Below are 19615 nucleotides of genomic sequence, written 5' to 3'. Positions count from 1 at the left end.
CTCACGTACTTTGGACATGTTATCAGGAGGGACCAGTCCCTGGAGAAGGACATCATGCTTGGTAAAGTAGAGGGTCAGCAAAAAAGAGGAAGACCTCAGTGAGGTGGACTGAGACAGTGGCTACAATAATAGGCTCAAGCATAGCAACCATTGTGAGGATGGCACAGGACCAGGCACTGTTTCGTTCTGTTATACAAAGAGCTGCTATGAGTCAGAACTAACTCAACGACACCTAACATACACACACATAAACACTCAACGGCAACTGGTTTGGTTTTTACGGTGGGAAAAGCACTTAAATAATTAATGTTTTTTTTCAAGCCCTTAGCACCCCCTGTCCCCCCACTTTGGTTCATTCCATTCCCTTCACCTGCAAAATACTGCCTCCATTCACCTGGTAGGGGGACATCAACCATCCCAGTCTCCACGTGTCCAAACCACAAGCATTCTTCCAGGCCAATCTCAATGCTGCCTCCTGCATACAGATCTGAAGTAACCTCCTCCTCCTTTCAATGGCCTCTAGTACTTCTGCGTATCTCTCTCACAGCACTCTTCAATTTCTACTGTACATTTTTCTTACCAAAAATAAATAGTTGGATTAGCCCCATCTTGAGGGGGTTATCCACAGGGATGGAGCCTGTCCTCCCCAGATGCTTTGCTCACAGAATGTAGAGCTGGGTGGATGGGTGCTAAGGAAGCAGCAGCCTTTATCTCAGGTCCCATTAAACCGAATGCCTGACCCCGAGTGATGTGACAAGCGCTCAAACGACAACAGCGAGAGCTGCGTGCTGTGGTCAGGTGGCAGAGCAGGAGCAGACAGCGGGCAGCAGCTGGGAGAGCCAAGTGCCTTTTCTGCTTCGAATCATCCCAGCACAGGCAGACCACAGTTTAGAACCCCCTTTATCTTAAGCAGTAATCCACAGACTTACAACTTACTTTTCCACACTCAACGGGTGTGCTGGCACTAAATGCTCCAGACGACTCACGGAAAATCAACCATATTCCTAATGACATGCTCTGGATGAGACTCTGCGTCTGTCTCAGGAAGACGACCAGCAGAAAGTTAAGCCACACATTCACATGGGGGCAGGGGTGGGGGTTCTTTCTCTTTCAGAAAGAGGGACACCGGTTCCTCAGTGGGTCCATAAGAATGCTTGGAATGAATAAATGAATGAACAGCACATGAAAAAATGAGTAAATGACTGCCTAGAAACAGATGACCTTAAGATTAGCATAAGCCAAAAATCACTTTCCAAGCAAACCATCCTGCTTCAGGACAATAAAATGTAGAAGGAATTGCTCTTCTCCCTGTTTCAGCTGGTGTATCTACTCTGCCTAGGAGAAAACAAAACAAAACTTGGTATTGTTGCATACACAGAAAGTTTCAGCTTTCAACAGTGTTGTTCTATGTGTTTAAACAATGTGTTTCAACACTGGGTTTCCAATGAGATAGGCACCGATTGTTTCCATTTTCCACTCATTTCTCGACCAGCTCCATCATGACACATTAGCTAAAATAATTAAGTCACGCATGACCTCAGTATTTTAAAAGGAGCTTTTGAGGAACTCACAGGTCTAAAATAAAGCTAAATGATCTTAGAACTAACAGCAGTAAACAACCTGGAGAAAGTTACGTGTTTTTGGTGGGGAGATGCTCCAGCCTCTGTAACAAAGCCCTGTGAGGATCAGTGGAGACAGGGACTCCTCATCCTCTCCACCCCATCACCCTGTGCTGAGCCATCATAGCCTCCCTTCTTTTTTCTTTCCTGCTCAAACGAAAATCTCAGGGCAATGGAAACAAGTAGGAAGGGGCTCGCCTCCACATCAGTGCTGGCGGTGGGTGCGGTGCCGAGGTCATGGGATGGACATCATCCCATACCAGCTGTTACTGAGAAGGCCTCCTGCTGCTTCCAGTTATGCACAAAAGTCCATTAAAGCATTTATCGTACATCAGAACAGGCCTGTCTCAGGCCGGGTTCTCTAGAGAAGTAAAACCAGTGAAGTGTCCAGAGAAAGAGAGAGAGAGAGATTTATGTCAAGGAAATGGCTCATGCAGTTGTAGGGGCTGTAAAGTCCCAAGTCCATGGGTCAGACTGGAGGCTTCTCCTGACCCATGTAGCTGCAGGGGCTGGTGAACCCAAGATCAGCAAATCAGACAACAGGCCTCTAGCTCACAGACTGTGAAGGCTGAGAAATCCCAAGATTGGCAGGTAAGCTGGCAGGATGCTGGCTCACAGACTGCGGAGGCTAATGAATCCCAAGATCAGCAGGTAAGCTGCTAGCTTATGTACCAAGAACCGGAGGTCAGATGGACAGGAGCCAGCTGCAGGATCCACAGTGAGAAAAAGCCAGAGAACCTTGCCAGACAGTCTACCTATATTGGATGCAGGCCACACCCTCAAGGAAAACTCCTTTCAACTGATTGGTTGCTCACAACAGATCTCATTGCGAAGGGGATTACATTACATCAGATGTCATTATGGAGGTGATGACATCATTACATAGCTGTCAGACTACATCATAACTGCCAAACCACCGAGAATCAGGGCCCAGCCAAGCTGTCATGCAACGTCAACCACCACATCCTGGGTCAGAAATTTTTAAGCCTTTGGATGTAAAGGGCTATATCTTCTCGTCTTGAAAAAAGGAAACAATTCTAGGGGGGAAATTACTTAAAATTTAAATAATTATTTAAAATTATTTCCAAAAGGAAAGTGTGAGATACTGAATTTTACATATACCCATCAGCCCAGCTGAGTGATTTTCATCTGTTTGGGTGCAGGCCGAAGAAGGCAGAAGGATGGATCCAGGGTTGAGGTTTCACCAAAAGAGTAAAGGAGGAGGGGCGGGTAGGGTAGAGAAGGGGACGGGAGAGCTGATGACAAAAGGCTGGGTATTTCAGCTGGGTTCAGTGGTACATCAAAACAGGAGGGAGATGATGGACAGGGAAAAAGTGGGATGGTCAATGGACTGGCAATTAAAGAATTGGTGCAATCGGCAGTTTTTGAACAAGTGAACTGGAAGCAGAGGAGGTGATGTTGGAGGCTGAGATGTTTAAAACTGAGATTCTGCAGGCAGTGTCATTTCTAGGGAGAGAAAGCTGCAAAGGGTCTCCTATCTGAGTCAGTCTAGAGACTGTCTTTCTAGCTTGGGCTTCCCTGGTGCAGAGGAGCCTCTGATGTTCTAAAAAAGAGAACTATTTTAAATACAAAGCATTTTTCCTTGAACCTTTTAATTTAGTAATACATTCTAACAGACTCTTTGGAAATGAACAGATTTTCAGATCACCAATAAATCATGGGCGTGGGTGGGGGGGTCACAGCCTGAAGAACCAAAGTGAACTGTTCTCAGCCCCCTTCTCTGCATTCCAGATGGACACAGGAGGTGGGCTTACCAGAAAGGTCTCAGCTGGGCCGAAACTTCCAACTATCCATGATGTATACGAGGGATTCTAAGGGAGCCTTCTGCAATTATTTTTCACCTACCTTTTAAAAGTTTTCAAGGCATGATAATAACAAATACTGAAATGGAGTCGAGAAAAGAATTCAAAAAATATTTTTTAAAAAACATAATTCTGATAAGAGTGTATACTGATATCTTTCTGGATGGTAAATTGCCCATATACATCAAAAGCTTTAAAATTCTGCATGCCCTTTGATCTCAGCAATTCTATTACAAAATATTTATCTTAAGGAAATAATCAGAGATAGTTACAATGAGTTGACTATAAAAATATTAGTGAAGGAAACAATCTAAATGTCTTAGAAGACAGATTTTTCAAATTATAATACATTTATACAATGTGATATTATAAAACTACTAAAATTATTTTGTTGAAAATTATTCCATAATATGGAAAGAAGTTCCTGATGCATTAAGTTAATAAAAGTTTAAAATGACCTCATTGTGTATAATTTTATTCTTTCACACACACATACACACACAGACCAAAGTATTACAGTGGCTATTCTCCACACAACCACAAATGATTGGTATTTCCTTCTTTGTGCTTTTCTACATTTTGCAAGATTTCTACAGTGAATAGATTTCTTCTATGTATCTTTATTGTATTTTTGGTTTAAGAACATATTTCCACAAGAGAGTCTAACTTTTGGAGTATATTGATTCTTTATACACATATGTAATTAAAACATAAAACTCACCCCTTTCGCAGAAGATAGTTTGTTATGCAATTTTGAATATAAGCCTAACCAAGTAAGATGACATACGTGGTGTGACGGTTAAGATTGTGCGTCATCTTAGCTGGGCCATGATTCTCAGTGGTTTGGCAGTTATGATGTAGTTTGGCAGCTATATAATGATGTAATCACCTACATAATGAGATCTGATACAGTGTAATCACCTCCATGATGAGATCTGCTGTGAGTAGCCAATCAGCTGAAAGGGAGTTTTCTTGGGGGTGTGGCCTGCATCCAATATAGGTGGACTTTCTGGCAAAGCTCACTGCCTTTTGTTCACTCTGGATCCCGCAGCTGGCACTTGTTCATCTGACCTCTGGTTCTTGAGACTTAAACTAGCAGCTTACCTGCCAATGTCGGGATTCATTTGCCTCCACAGTTTATGAGCCAGAGGCATGCTATCTGACCTGCTGATCTCGGGTTCACCAGACCCTACAGCTACGTGAGTCAGGAGAAGCCTCCAGCCTGACCCATGGACTTGGGAATTTCAAGCCGCTCCAACTGTGTGAGCCATTTCCTTGATATAAATCTCTCTCTCTTTCTATATATGCGTGTGTGTGTGTGTGTGTGTGTGTATGTTGTTGCACGTCATCGAGTCGATTCTGACTCATAACGACCCTATAGGACAGAGCAGAACTGCCCCATAAGGTTTCAAAGGAGTGGCTGGTGGATTAGAACTGCCAACCTTTTTGGTTATCAGCCTGGGCTCTCAACCACTTCACCATCAGGGTACATATATATACACTGTATATATATATATATATATACACACTTCACCGGTTTTGCTTCTATAGAGCATCCAGAGTGAGATGCATGGGAAAGGGTTAGGATTACAGAAAACCACTACTTCCACTATTTTAGTCTTTTTAACTTCTGTACTTTCTAACCGACTTTAACTCTACCCAAAATGATAGAAAACAATAAACTTTTGGAAGGTTTTTTTTTTTTTTTTTGGCTGTATCAGTCAAACTGGTGAACATATTTTAGAGCAACAAATATCTTTAACAGAAAAATAAAACCATTAATATACGATTATTAACATCTACTTAAAATCTTGTTTACCAGATAAATATGACAGGGAAATAATGGCAATCAAATATGCTGATAAAAAATTTCCATGCTTGTGTTTTGACTTAGCAACATAATAAATTATGCTAGGCATATATCCAGATTCATTAGAGGATGCCTCAGAATCATATGTTAGGTTTTTCTGATTTACTACTGGTAGATAAAATACACCTAGAAGTGGTTTTATGACACAGAGCAGGTTCTTAAATATTTGTGAAGAGTAAACACTAAAAATACAAACTGTGGTACCTAAAACACATATGATCCTGTATGGAGGAAGAATGTAATTCTTTTTAATGTCTTCAGGAAGGAAAGCAGAATACAAAGAGAGTGACATGTACAGTGAAACAGCCCTGTATTAAATACTGATTCGACTACTCATCCCCTTTTATTCAGCATCCTGAGCTATAAACTGGGCACAGTACTTACCAGCCTCATAGAGTTGTTACGGAATTATCTGAGGTAACACATGTTTCTGTGTGCCTAATTGTATACCTGGGCTAAAATAATACCAGGCAGACGACAAACTCTGGGAGGACAAGCACTGTGTCTTTTTCACCATCGAATATGTCCTTGGTACAAAACCTGGCACACAGGAACCATTCTGTATGAATTAATGATGAACAGTTGAGTGGTTTTCAAAGATTTTCTTGCCAAAAACACTCTTTTTTTCCCCTAATAAAACTTTAAGTAGAATCCCAATCAATAAACATAATGGATAAATGCAATAAAAAAAAAAAATCCACTGAAAGTTTAAGTCTTCTTCATTTAAATACTACATTGCTTGAAGAACCTCTAAAGTACCTCTGGGTTTGAAATTCTAGATACTCTCTCTGCTTTTACTGAGAGTAATATTACAAACCGTTGTGTGAGAACTACTTCTCCATCTTCTTTAAACACTGTGATTAAAATATTTCCCACTGTGTGTTAAATACACCTTATAAAATGATCTGTATTACAAATTCCTCTTGAAACTTAGTTCTAGTAAAAATCATCATCATAATAATAATAATTTCTTTTCACATTCCTGTTCTGGCTGTAAGAATTCACAGAGCTAAACTGTACTCAATTTAACAACTATCCTATACTATCCTGTACCAGAACACAGATTCATACGTGTGTTGTTGTTGTTGTTAGGTGCTGTCAAGTCAGTACAACAGAACAAAACACTGCTCGGTCCTGCGCCATCCTCACAAATGTTATGTTTGCGTCCATTGTTGTAGTCACTGTGTCAGTCCATCTCCTTGATGATCTTCCTCTTTTTCAATGACCCTCTACTTTACCAAGCATGATGTCCTTCTACAGGGACTGGTCTCTCCTGATAACATGTCCAAAGTATGTGAGAGGAAGTCTCTCCATCCTCACTTCTAAGGAGCACTCGGGCTGTACTTCTTCCAAGATAGATTTGTTCATTCTTCTGGTCTATTCAACATTGTTCGCCAACACCATAATTCAAAGGTATCAAATCCTTTTCAGTCTTCTTGTGGCTTCTGAAAACCAGTAAATGGTGGCTGTGCCTGAAGATGTATCAGGTCTAAAGTTCCTCTCAGTCTAGGTTGGTTCTGCCTGGCCAGTACCTTAGCAAAAAGTCTCACACTGCCACAATGAAATATGTACCTACATGTCACTGTTCTCATTTAACAGTGTTGGCAAAGCCAATCTTTTACACAACAAATATTTATCAAGCGTTCTGTTCCAGACAGTGTTCTGGGACACTGGGATGCCTTAGAAATCCCAGACCTCACAAAATGTAGATTCCCTGGTGGTGTCTTCAAATTTGGTCCAGCAAGGGTGAGTTCCCTGGTGAAGAACAATGTATAATGTCTTTGAAAACCTCCTCCCTTTAAGTTTGGAAACCTGCGCTTAGCTCTGATACCAGTTAACTGCATGAGCTCAGCCAAAAATATCTGTAAAACCAGGATAACAAGTCTCATTCCCAAGGTCTTATTAGGATTAGGCAAGTTGGTTCAATTTTCACAATGTTCATAATTTGAAATATGTAAGAAATTCTCATTCGCCAAAGACCAGTTTTATGAGGTGAGCCATTCAGCTGAGGTAAAACAGCAGAGGACAGAAACACTAAAATTTCAAATTTTGAAAAAAAAATGTTCAAAGGTTGTTTAAAACATCTCATGCAATACAGTTTCCTATAAATTATAGATGACATTAAAAAAAAGTTTTCTGGTGAATCTATTTCTTACTGGTCATTAGCTGAATTGATCATTTAGCAGACTGAGTTTCTGTGAATTGGTTTGCTTCCAGATCATACATGTGAAAGCTGTAAAAATAACAGCAGTGTCTGATACAAAGAGGAAGATCTATGGAAAGGGTAAAGCTCTCCCCCAGGACCCTCCCCACCTCTTCTTCAGGATCTGGGTTAGGAGCAAGGGTGTGGGAAGAGGCAGGGTTGGGTAAACCAACAAGGGAACTAAAAGCTAGAGTTAGAGGACACAGGACTGGACACAGCCCTAAAGATGAAAGGGATCACAGAATACGGAGGGAGACCACAGGTTGTGAAGCTTGCTCCGTATGACCTCAAGTCTCAAACATCCTGGGATGAAGGACAGCTGAGCATGAATGCCCAATTGCTGGGAAATTTCAGGAGAAGAGACATTAATGACCACTAATGATAGCTTCATGGATGAGGATCAGCATAAAGCTGATTCCCAGAAGGCAGAGAACCCTTTTATTCCTGCTTTCCCACTTGTCCATCATTTCTGACACCACCCACCCACACGGCACTCTTTCTCTGACTGTAGCCACTGAAGCTAGTGCACATCTCACAGGTTATGAGGACACTGTCCTTGGGTTCTTTTACTCTCTGGAATGGCTCCCAGAACTCATGGAAAACATTATACTTATGACTACCAGTTTTACTATAGTAAAAGGATATAAATCAGGATCATCATAAGGAAGGGATGCATGGATGAAGTCTGGGAAGTTTCCCAACGCAGAGCTACCGTGTCTCAGAGAGGGCACGTCACTCTCCTTTGGCCAACCAGGAAGCTCTCTGAGCCTCCGTGTTCCGGGCTTTTACTGGCCAGTCCTGCATGACAGGCTAAACCATGCCTCCTAAGGGTAGTTGGAGCCCTGGTGGCACAGTGGTTAAGAGCTCGGCTGCTAACGAAAAGGCTGGCAGTTCAAATCTACCAGCCACTCCTCGGAAACCCTATAGGGCCATTCTACCCTGTCCTATAGGGTTGCTATGAGTCGAAATCGACTCAACAGCAATGAGTTTCGTTTTTTGTTTTTTTGTTTTTTTTTTGAGGGTAGTTGATTTCAGCCCCCCAGGTGGGTCTTCTTTGGTCTGACCAGCCCCACTTGCCAGCACAAATCCTCAGGTGAGCCCTGCAAGTCCCAGAACAAAGCCCCCCAATTACTCCTAAAGTTTTTTCTCCAGAGCCAAGGACAAAAGCAACCTTACTTAGGGTAAAACTGGGTCCTTTACTCCATATGCCCTCTGTACCCACCTAGGTCTAACATTCAACTCAAATTAAACCTTTATTCAGATTTGTGCACACACCCTTCCTCCTTCCCTCCAGACTGCATAGGTGTGAGAAACTCTCTAGGGAAGATTGTTCCTCTAGCCAAACCAAGCTCTAGCTTTCCAAGAAAACTGCAGATTTTTATTTTACTCAGGAGACATCCCCTCTGTAGTCACCAAGGCTAGTGAGCAAAACACCACTAACTCTTACTAACAACAGCAGCCACTTGAACTGACAGTATTCAGACAACAGTTTTGTTCATAGGCATGGCCAGTTGGACTCCCTTGGCTAAACTGACAATTTACCAATCTGATTGCTTAAATGTGTCAATAAGCAGTTTTTAGCTCAGCAATTTAAGCACGAAGTTCTAAAACAAGTTACAAAAGAGAAAATTTTAAGAAATATTATATTTCCAATTATTATGCTATAATACGATCACACGTTTTAATATATGCTTATATACATATAGAACATAGTAAGCTGCCTGATAATCCAAACTTTAAAATACTTTAATTAGAAGGGGCTGTCTAATAAAACTTTCTGTGATGATAGAAATGTGCTGCACAGTCTCATACAATAGCCACTAGCCACATGTGGCTACTGAGCACTTAAAATGTGGCTAGTACCAAGAAGCTGAATTGCTAATTTAACTCAAATTCAAATAGACCCATGTGACTAGTGGCTACCACAATGGACAGTGCAGGTCAGAAAGACAGGTTTTTAAAGAGGCAAACAGCCTGCTTGATCCCCATGAATCGTTTACAAACTCCCCCAGTCCTCCCTTTAATGGTGCCCGTGTGGATACAGAAGGAGTTCGGCTGTTAACCGAAAGGTTGGCGGTTCAAACCTATCAGCCACTCCACAGGAGAAAGATGTGGCAGTCTGCTTCTGAGAAGATTTACAACCTTGGAAACCCTATGGGGCAGTTCTACTCGGTCCTCTAGGGTGACTATGAGTTGGAATTGGATTGGCAACAGGTCTGGTTTAGATTTGGTGTTGATACAGTCTTAAATTGAGACTTGAATTGAGTTTTAACTAAAGTTTACCTCATGAGCCAAGGAATTACCAATAAAGTATCTAACTTTAGTTTAAAACTTAATCTACCTCTGTAGGGGGCGGGGAGTAAGTGCTAAGGGTTTCATTTTGGGGTGATGAAATGTGCTAATATTAATTGTGGTGACGGTTGCACAGTCTGAACATACTAGAAATCACTGAATTGCACACTTCAATTAGGTGAATTGTATGGCATGTGAATTATATCTCAATAAAGCTGTTACCAAAAAAACTTAATCTCTCATTTCAAATAACGTATACACAAAAACAATTCCTGTTATCTAGATTTGTCAGAAAAAAAAAAACAACCATTCCTAATGTTAAAAACCTGTCAGTACAGATATCGTTTCACTTAATGAAATAATAGACTACTTTTTAAAAGACTGGAAGACTGTTCGCCAAGGTGCCATTGTTGTCGTCAGGTGCCGTCAAGTCAGCTCCGACTCATAGCAACCCTACGTACAACCAAATGAAACACTGCCCAGTCCTGCGCCATCCTCACAATCGTGGCTATGTTTGAGCCCATTGTTGCAGCCACTGTGTCAGTCCATCTCCTTGAGGGTCTTCCTCTTTTTTGCTAATCCTCTACTTTACCAAGCATGACGTTTTTCTCCAGGGACTGGTCCCTCCTGATAACGTGTCCAAAGTACATGAGACGAAATTTTGCCATTCTCACTTCTAAGGAGCATTCTGGCCATACTTCTTCCAAGACAGATTTGTTCGTTCTTCTGGCAGTCCATAGTATATTCAATATTCTTCACCAACACCAAAGTGAGGTTAAGTGTAGTTATTTTATTTTTTGCATTTGTCTATATTTTAATTTTTTCTACAACGAACATGTACTGTAATCTTTCAAGTTACATAATTTAGATTATAAATTATAAAGACAGGTTAAATCATTTGTATGCACTCCAAGTTAAGTTTTAATCAATATTCACTGAATAAAAGCTGAACAGAAATAACAGTACACATACATCATTATACAGCATATTTCACTATCTTATTATGCTAATTTGAAGTCCCCTGGACAAATATATACTAGTCAATGAAAAGTGTTAAGTATACAGTAATTGTTGAGTGTATGGCTTCTGTAGAGAGAGAGCTGATGGGTTCAAAAATCCTACCTCCATTATTTTTTGACCATGCGAACTCAGATCCTCATCTATATAAGGAATAAAAAAATAGAAAGAATCCCTACCCTAGAAAGCTGTTATAAGGATAAAGAAAGGCCATATAACATACATAACACTACCCAGCCAAGGTCTAAGACATAGTAGGACCTTACCAATATTTCTTTATAAAGATAATGAGTAGAAATGATAATGGCAAAAACAAATATAATATGCAAAGTCTACAAAAAAAAGCGTGTAATACTTAAATTATTTACGACTTTCTTCAAGAAAGTATTCATTCTACAAGCTACCAAGACTTTCATAATTCTGCAGTTGACCTGTCACATCTGTTAAAGAGTTCCTCTTGAAATAGTTCATACCATGGACAGCCAGAAGAATGAACAACTCTAGTCTTGGAAGAAGTACAGCCAGAGTGCTCCTTGGAAGCAGGGATGGCAAGACTTCATCTCAAGTACTTTGGACATGTTATCAGGAGAGGCCAGTCCCTGGAGAAGGACATTATGCTTGGTAAGGTAGAGGGTCAGCAAAAAACAGGAAGACCCTCGACAAGATGGATTGACACAGTGGCTGCAGCAATGGGCTCAAACACAGCAACGATTGTGAGCATGGCGCAGGACCAGGCAGTGTTTCGTTCTGTTGTACATAGGGTCGCTGTGAATTGGAACTGACTTGATGGTATCTAACAACAACAACAACATCTTTGAGAAAAAAATACATTTTATATGTTGAGTTGAGTTGCTGCTGAGTCGATTTCAACCCATGACGACCCTACGTGTGTCAGAGTAGCGCTGTGCTCCACAGGGTTTTCAATGGCTGAATTTTCTAAAGTAGATCACTAGGACTTTCTTCTGAGGCACTTCTGGGTGGAGTCAAATCACCAACATTTGGGTTAGCAGATCAGTGCTTAAATGTTTATGCCATTAGGGATGCCAACTCCTCCCCAATCTTTTCATGTTCTCTATTTTGAGTGAAAAATGACATTTAATCCATCTAGTTTCTCAAGTCAGAAACATGGGACTCATTCTTGACTCCTGCCTACTCCCCCATACCATGAGTTTAATCAATCACCAAATCCTTTTGGTTCTACCCACAAAACACTCCTAGAATGTTTTCTTTTTTTCTTCTCCATTGTTCATCTGGATCACCCTCACAGCTTGTCGTTGCTAACTGTTGTGGAGTCCAATTCATGGTGACTGTATGTAAAACAGAACAAAAGTCTGCCTCCTCTTGCACCATCTTCATGATCATTGTTATGTTTGCGTCCATTGTTGTGGCTTGTTGGTATTACCAAAACCAACTCCTAACTCTTCTCTCTGCTTCCAATCTTATTCATTCCAATCCATTATCTACACTAAGACAAAAGTGATATTCCAAAAAAAAATGTAAATCTGGTTATTTCATTTCCATGTCTGAAGCGTTGCAATGGCTCCCCCATGCCTTAGGATAGAATCAAAATAAATAATCTTGGTTGCATGGATTCGAGACTCCTCACCAACCTATTACCCTTTTCTGGACACACTCAGGTTCATCAGTGTAAAGGAAGGGGAAGAAAAGGAAGGAAAGACGTGGGGTGGGGGGGGGGAGTGAAGGGAGGGAAAGGAATAAATCCCATCTACCCCTAGTCCATTTCTGCTTCCCACAGCTTCCGGCAGACATTAGGACCCAAAGCTCAGAGTTCACAAAGCTGACCCAAGAGCCACGGGACTCAGGACCTCTTGGCTCTGGTCCCAGCACCCTCCTCATAGTAGAGAACAAGCTGTAAGGCTCTGGGAAACAGGGTGAGGGCAGGAGAGCAGGGAAGACTGCCCACCCCTGGGTCGCCTTCACTCTGCGAGCCGACAATCCTCCATGACTGCTAAAAATCCATCAGCAGCTTGTAAAGACATGCAACATATTGATGCATTAAGGCAGGAGAAAAGGATATTCATTTTTCAGTTCAGAGGTAAAGGTTGAGCATTTTTCCTGTGGTCTTTAAGACCATATTTGATTATAACATGAAAGCTTAATTCAAGATATGATTTTCTCTTATGTAAAAGGGAAGCTACTTGTTTTTTAATTCTTTTTATTCTAAAAAAAGGGGGGCTTTAAAAAGCACCAGGCTGAAAACAGCTTCACCAACAAGGGCCCATTCATAACTACAATTCATTTCTGTTCTCATCTTGGCTCAGATTTTCACTGTGGTTTGTAGCTGCATGTGCTGAACAGAGCCCCCCGCCCCCCACCAGGAACAATTCAGCACAGTCAAAGGTCAGCTCCCCTCCATGGCAGCTCGACTGGAGCATTCCATGCATTACCAAACTATCCTTGCTGGCTTATTGTTCTCCCAGAGAGTGTGGGAGCATTCTCTCTTGTTTGGGTTCACTATGTAAGTTATCAGGCATATTTTAACCAATTTTTTTCTTAAACCAACCTTAACACAGCAAGTGTTAATTTCTTCTCCCTAATGTGATTTGTATTGAAATTGTGCTATTTATTACAGAAAGGCTTTAGCTGGTAGTATGACTTTTAAAATCATAAAATTGTTGAGTTTGTCATTGTGAAATATCCCAGAGCATCTTCTAATATGATTTTTTTTTTCAATCCCAAAGCATCTTCTAAACATGATTTGCCAAGTGCTTATAGGCCAGCCTCTACTCTAAGTATTTTAAAGATGCTAACTCATTAAATCCTCACGCAAACTTATGAAATCTAAACATGATGGAAACTGAGGGACGGAGAGATTACATAAGCTGCCCACAGTCATTAGCTAATACACTGTGGAACCGATATTCAACCCAAGCAGTCATGTAGTAAGCCCACGATCTTACTGCTACACGATAACCTAACCTAAAACCTAACCTGCTGCCGTCACGTCAATTCCGACTCACAGCGACCCTATAGGACAGAGCAGAACTAACCTATAGGGTTTCCAAGGAGCAGGGGTGGATTGCAACTGCCAACCTTTTGATTAGCAGCTGAGCTCTTAACCACTGCGCCACCAGGGCTCCATGCTACACAGTATTGCCTCTCAAATATCACTACTTTGTGACAATTCGAACTGTTGCCAAGGAAGTTTCTAGGAAAGGCGCAGGTACCCGACAAAGGTAATGAATGGATGTAAAATAAGAACTAGCCCACATGAACATATAAAAATACAGGTAACAGGATATTATGTAGTCATTAAAAACAACAGTTATGAAAAACCATGTAGTGGCACAGAAAATACTTATAAAACAATTTTAAAAGCAGGACATAAAAATGTATACTCAATTATTGCAATTATATAAAAAAATAAATGAAGAAAAAAACCAAACAGGTGGTGATCCAAAATACAAACATAAATTATGTTAGTGGTAAAATGGGTTGTAGAAATAAGAATACAGGTAATATCTCCGCCCCCTCCCCCTTTATTTCCAAGGACATTTGTAAGTGGATAATTTTATTTTAACAATGGAGAGGTTACAATTGAACCATCACTGAAGCATCAGAAAAGACATCAGGGCATTATTCCCATTTTCAATTGTCACAAGAGTTAATTAGCTAGAAAATTATGTAAGCATTATCACTTTTGCAGTAAATCTGCTGCAAAAGACCTCTTTAAAGTGTTAAAAAGCAAAGATGTCACCTTGAGGACTAAGGTGTGCCTGATTCAAGCCATGACATTTTCAATCGCCTCATATGCATGCAAAAGCTGGACAACGAATAAGGAAGACCGAAGAAGAATCAAAGCCTTTGAATTACAGTGTTGGTGAAGAATACTGAATACACCATGGACTGCCAGAACAACAAACAAATCTGTCTTGGAAGAAGTACAGCCAGAGTGCTCCTCAGAAGGGAGGATGGCAACACTTCGCCTTGCGTACTTTGGACACGTTATCAGGAGGGATCAGTCCCTGGAGAAGGACATCATGCTTGGTAAGGTAGAGGGTCAGTGAAAAAGAGGAAGACCCTCAAGGAGATGGACTGACACAGTGGCTGCAACAATGGGCTCAAACATAGCAACAACTGTGAGGGTGGCGCAGGACCGGGCGGTGTTTCCTTCTGTTTTATGTAGAGTTGCTATGAGTAGGAACTGACTCAATGGCACCCAGCAAAAACAACAACAATGAATATTATCTAAATTTTTAAATTACAGTGTCATTATTTTTAAATTATGGGCTTCTATACCCCAGTCAAAAGCCATGCCATGGGCTATCAGCAAGAATGAAGCCATTTACCCAAAGAAACAGAGCCATATGCTCTTATTGAACAATACAGCAACTGTTCTCTGCAATTTCCCTCTAAAGCGCCTCAGTAATCTTTCCATAAGATCACCAGATGAAATGTTAATAGTGGTTAACTCTACATGGTAGAATTATAGGTGATTTTCACTTTACTCCAATCCAGAGTGAGTTCTCATCTAAGAAAATCTCTGCCTTGGTGACTGGATCAAGGGTGGGCACCAGACTCAAGGACAGTCTAGCAAGAAGAGCTATCCCCAGAGAGGGATGAGCTGAAACAATCAGAGTCTCTCTTGTGATCTTAAACTAAGGCAAAGAGAACACATCAGGCATATGGTGGTAGAAGGAGAAATGGATGGACCGACCCACTAAGGTGAGGATGAATGGAATACTAATTTTGAGGGAATACTAAGATGAACCTTGCCTTGGATGCTAAACTTCCTTCCAATTCCTGTGTCTGTTAGGACCTCTAATACTGTGGTGCTTGTTCTTGAACTCTCTCAGTGCCCTGGGCATCACAGCAATAAACTCTCCTTCCTGGAGGGCCTTTCAACCACGGGGATAATTAATACAGCTACTAAAATGAAATGCTGACTGGGCATATAACTTTCCTTCCCAAGATGAAGTGCAGAAAAGAAATTCTGGTTAAATGAAGACAGTAGAGGGATGGGCACTTCTGCAAGTCGTGGTGGTGGTGTAGTGAAGGCAGAGGCATTCAGGTGAGCAGACCCTGGCCAGCACTCACACTGCTGTCAGGACAAGGACAGAAGTTACTAAGAGTCCAGTAGATTTCAATCTTCTCTGAAAAAACATGGTAAACAAAGCCCACATTTGCCATCAGACTTTTTTTTTGAGGGGGGGTAGTTTTATTTATTTATTTGTTTATTTTGTTTAATTGTACTTTAGATGAAGGTTTACAGAGCAGACTAGTTTCTCATTAAACAATCAATACACATACTGTTTCGTGACATTGGTTACTAACCCTACGACATGTCAACACTCTCCCTTCTTGACCTTGGTTTTCTATTACCAGCTTTCCTGTCCCCTCCTGCCTTCTCGTCCTTGCCCCTGGGTTGGTGTGCCTCTTTAGTCTTCTTCTGTTTTATGGGCCCGTCTAATCTTTGGCTGAAGGGTAAGCCTCAGCAGTGATTTCAGTACTGAGTTAAAAGGGTGTCCAGGGGCCATACTCTCAGGGGTTTCTCCAGTCTCTGTCAGACCAGTAAGTCTGGTCTTTTTTTGTGAGTTAGAATTTTGCTCTACATTTTCCCCCAGGTCTGTCTGGGACCCTCTACTGTGATCCTGGTCAGAGCAATCAGTGGTGGTAGCCGGGCACCATCTAGTTGTGCTGGATTCAGTCTGGCGGAGGCTGTGGTAGTTGTGGTCCATTCATCCTTTGGATTAATCTTTCCCTTGTGTCTTTGGTTTTCTTCTTTCTCCCTCACTCCAGATGGGGTGAGACCAGGTGAGTACCTTAGATGACCGCTCACAAGCTTTTAAGACCCAGATGCTACTCATACCCTCATGGTTTCTGCCCTTTGTGTCTCACAGCACCTGGTGTCCCCAGTGGATATCCCGATTTGTCTGCGTAAGTGCGGTCTAGCAGATACAGTGAGAACGTGAGTGAGATTTCCAAGGGGCAAATACAAAACCCTGAAAAAGACCCTCATGTGAAAAGTTGATTGATGTCTACAAAGCAAGCATAACTTTTTTCAACTGGTCAGTGTCTTGGACAGCGTTCCTTGTCATGATTTTTTAGCAGTGACTCAACCCTGGTGACGTGACAATGTCCGGCCTCCTGTGAGTAGGAATTTTAATGTGTGGCCCTCTTCCTCACACAGTCTCTACTTGCTAAGCAGATGAATAAAGAAAGCCAGTGCTTTTCATGAGCGTGCCAGCAGAGGAAGGAAGCAGAAAAGGAAACTGGTGTGCGACTGAACTTCCAGGTGCCTTGAGAAGCTATGTGGTTTGGTGTCAGAACACTCACGTTGGACAAGCTATATTCCTATATCTAAATTTAGTCTCTAAAACAGGAAGCCCTCCATTCTTTCACAACCTTCCGCCTCCTGTTTCAATTCCAATTAAATCAGGTTCAGGTTAACGGGATTCTAATAGCCAGCAAAAAGTCACAAAAGGGTGTCTTCCGGTGGTGGGACTGCATGATTCTTATTTTTGTCTTTGTGTCTTTCTGTATTTTCCAAATTTCTATGAGAACATATAACTTTTGTGATTCAGGGAAAAAATAAAATTTAAACCAAAACAGATTTACAAACTTTAATCCGATAAACTTTGGCTACTGGAAAAAAAAAATGCATTAAGGAGAGTGCAGAAGTAGAATGGAAGATGCCCAGTTCTGCTGGTTCTGAAAAGGTGAGGGTGTGTGTGTGCTCGGTGTGTGACTGCGGGGGTACTCGAAGTTCATAGTCACTGCAGTATCTGCAGTCAGAACCTTGTCTTTCTCCCTGAGAAGTCCTCACCCCAAGTTACACCCTAAACCCCTTGCCATTGAGTTGGTTCTGACTCACAGCGACCCTAGTCACCAGCAATTTAGTGATTCCAAAAGTATGGAGTCCTTGGTAATAGCCCCAATCCACCACAGTCCATTAGGGATACATCTACTGAAATAAACTTTCTGTTACCTTCTGGTGCCGGAGGAGGCAATTCTCGCTGGTCCATGCTACAGCGTCAAAGTCCTCTCCTCAGCTTTGTTAACTGAATGGTTACCCCTGCGAGAACGAAAAGACATTGTGCCATCAGTGCTCTGCACACGGAGTGAGACAGATGTTCATCAAGCTTGTAACGGCTACTCTGCAGATAACCTCGAGAAAAGGGAAAAGTACATTCTCACAAATAGCTATCATTGAAAAACTTACCACCTGTTAGCTGCCAATGTTCGTAAATCTCCCTTGAAATAACATTCCAGAGCAAAACAAAACAAGAGCGTTTTCAACATCAGCCTGACTTCACCTGGAATTGCAGCCAGAAGTTCATTGTGCAACTTGAATTCACTGGCCAAACCCCTCCCAACCCAACACCCTCTTAAATGATTCCTTGTTTAATTATTCATACCATATTTTTAAGGAGAGAAATCAATATGTAAGTCAAATATTTTTCTTACTCTTCCTTTTAACTAAAACTTCACTAGTTTTGAACAAAGAACAAAACCGATCAGTTTAACTTTTTTTGAGTAATCATATAAGCACACTGTAGTCGAGGCCGCGTCTCTGGTTTTCACTCTTTCATTTCCTGCTTCCCTACACGCCAGCAGTAAAACCAAATCTGAGAGTACGCGTGTACGAGCCACACCAGGAGCGTGTCGCGAGAAGGTTAGTGCCTAGTTTTTAAGGCGGTCATCCTGTCAACAACTCTCCGTATCTGCCCTGGGTTCCACCAGAATGATTAGATGAAAAGCACAACCTTGCACAGAAAGCTGGTTTCTTTGCAGAAGCAGCTGCCCAGGTTCTCTAAGGACCACAGATGGTAGCAGCTGCCGCACTTCTCCTCTCGGGCCCAGAGAAAGCTCTCGTTTTCTGTGCATTTTAGGCTCATGAGAATCGAGAAAAAGCACAACGGGGACACGTGAAACGCTCAACAGCTGGTAAGTTTCAGCTTCCTCTCTGGCACCTCATCCATCCCCCACCAGGCCTGTCCACACCCAGGACGAACATTGTCTTCATCTTCCCATCAAGACTGAAAACAAGACTGAAAAATATGGCAACATCCTGGCAAGCAAAGCTTGGACTTTATCTGCAACACACACAGGATGCCAAACAATCCATCTGAGAGACTTTTTGTTCTAACCTAGTTAACAGAATTGATGATTTTGGCACTCACAGGAAAGAAAAACAACACTGCTCTCCAAGTACGGTCAGCTGGTAACGTTAGCGCCTCATCAGTCACTGGGTGGGACAAAGCAGGGTTTACTGTTCACCAGCCTGAGGTACACTCCCACTGTCATTTTGTTCAATCTCTCAAATGACCGTCAAACACAAAGCCTTCCGTTTTCTCTTCCCTGTGCTTCTGCTTGCCCTGTTCATTAACCGAAACGCTGTGCTCTCATTTCACTTCATCTGAGTGGTCCTGAAACCTCCTGAGACCACCGTGGCCAGATGCTGTTCCTTCCTCCTCTGAACAACTGCGGGTGAAATCACTCGTTCGGCCCTTGCCATTTAGTACCTTGTAGCACTAGTTCTTAGATGTTATATTTATGTCGTATCACCAACACAAAAATAAAATAGCAAAAAATTTACTGGGTGTTGGCATGAACAGCTGCTATGCTACAGGCATGATATGTACTGTCTTATTTGCTAATAATACCATATTCATCACAACTCCACAAAGTAGGTACTGTTATTCCCCTTTTCAAATGAAGAAACTAAGGCTCAGAAGGCTTAGGAAATTTACCCAAGGTTATAGAGTCACCTGGATGGTGCAAATGTTTAATACACTCACTGCTAACAGAAAGACTGGAGGTTTCAGTC

The 19615-nt window shown here is 41.7% G+C and overlaps 1 protein-coding gene across 1 annotated transcript in view; it reads right to left on the bottom strand.

Moving 5' to 3' along the window:
• The window catches only part of ARHGEF10 (Rho guanine nucleotide exchange factor 10), a 168918-nt gene that overhangs the window by 125938 nt on the left and 23365 nt on the right, over positions 1–19615 (bottom strand). The window contains exon 2 of the mRNA XM_023728233.1: positions 17774–17860. Within this exon, the coding sequence (XP_023584001.1) occupies positions 17774–17810 (37 nt within the window). The 5' untranslated portion in view covers positions 17811–17860. The remainder of the gene's footprint in view (positions 1–17773; positions 17861–19615) is intronic.

Source organism: Trichechus manatus, unplaced genomic scaffold (genome assembly GCF_000243295.1).
Source record: "Trichechus manatus latirostris isolate Lorelei unplaced genomic scaffold, TriManLat1.0 scaffold00023, whole genome shotgun sequence".
Classification (NCBI taxonomy): Eukaryota; Metazoa; Chordata; class Mammalia; order Sirenia; family Trichechidae; genus Trichechus; species Trichechus manatus.
This window is presented reverse-complemented; position numbering and strand designations above follow the sequence as displayed.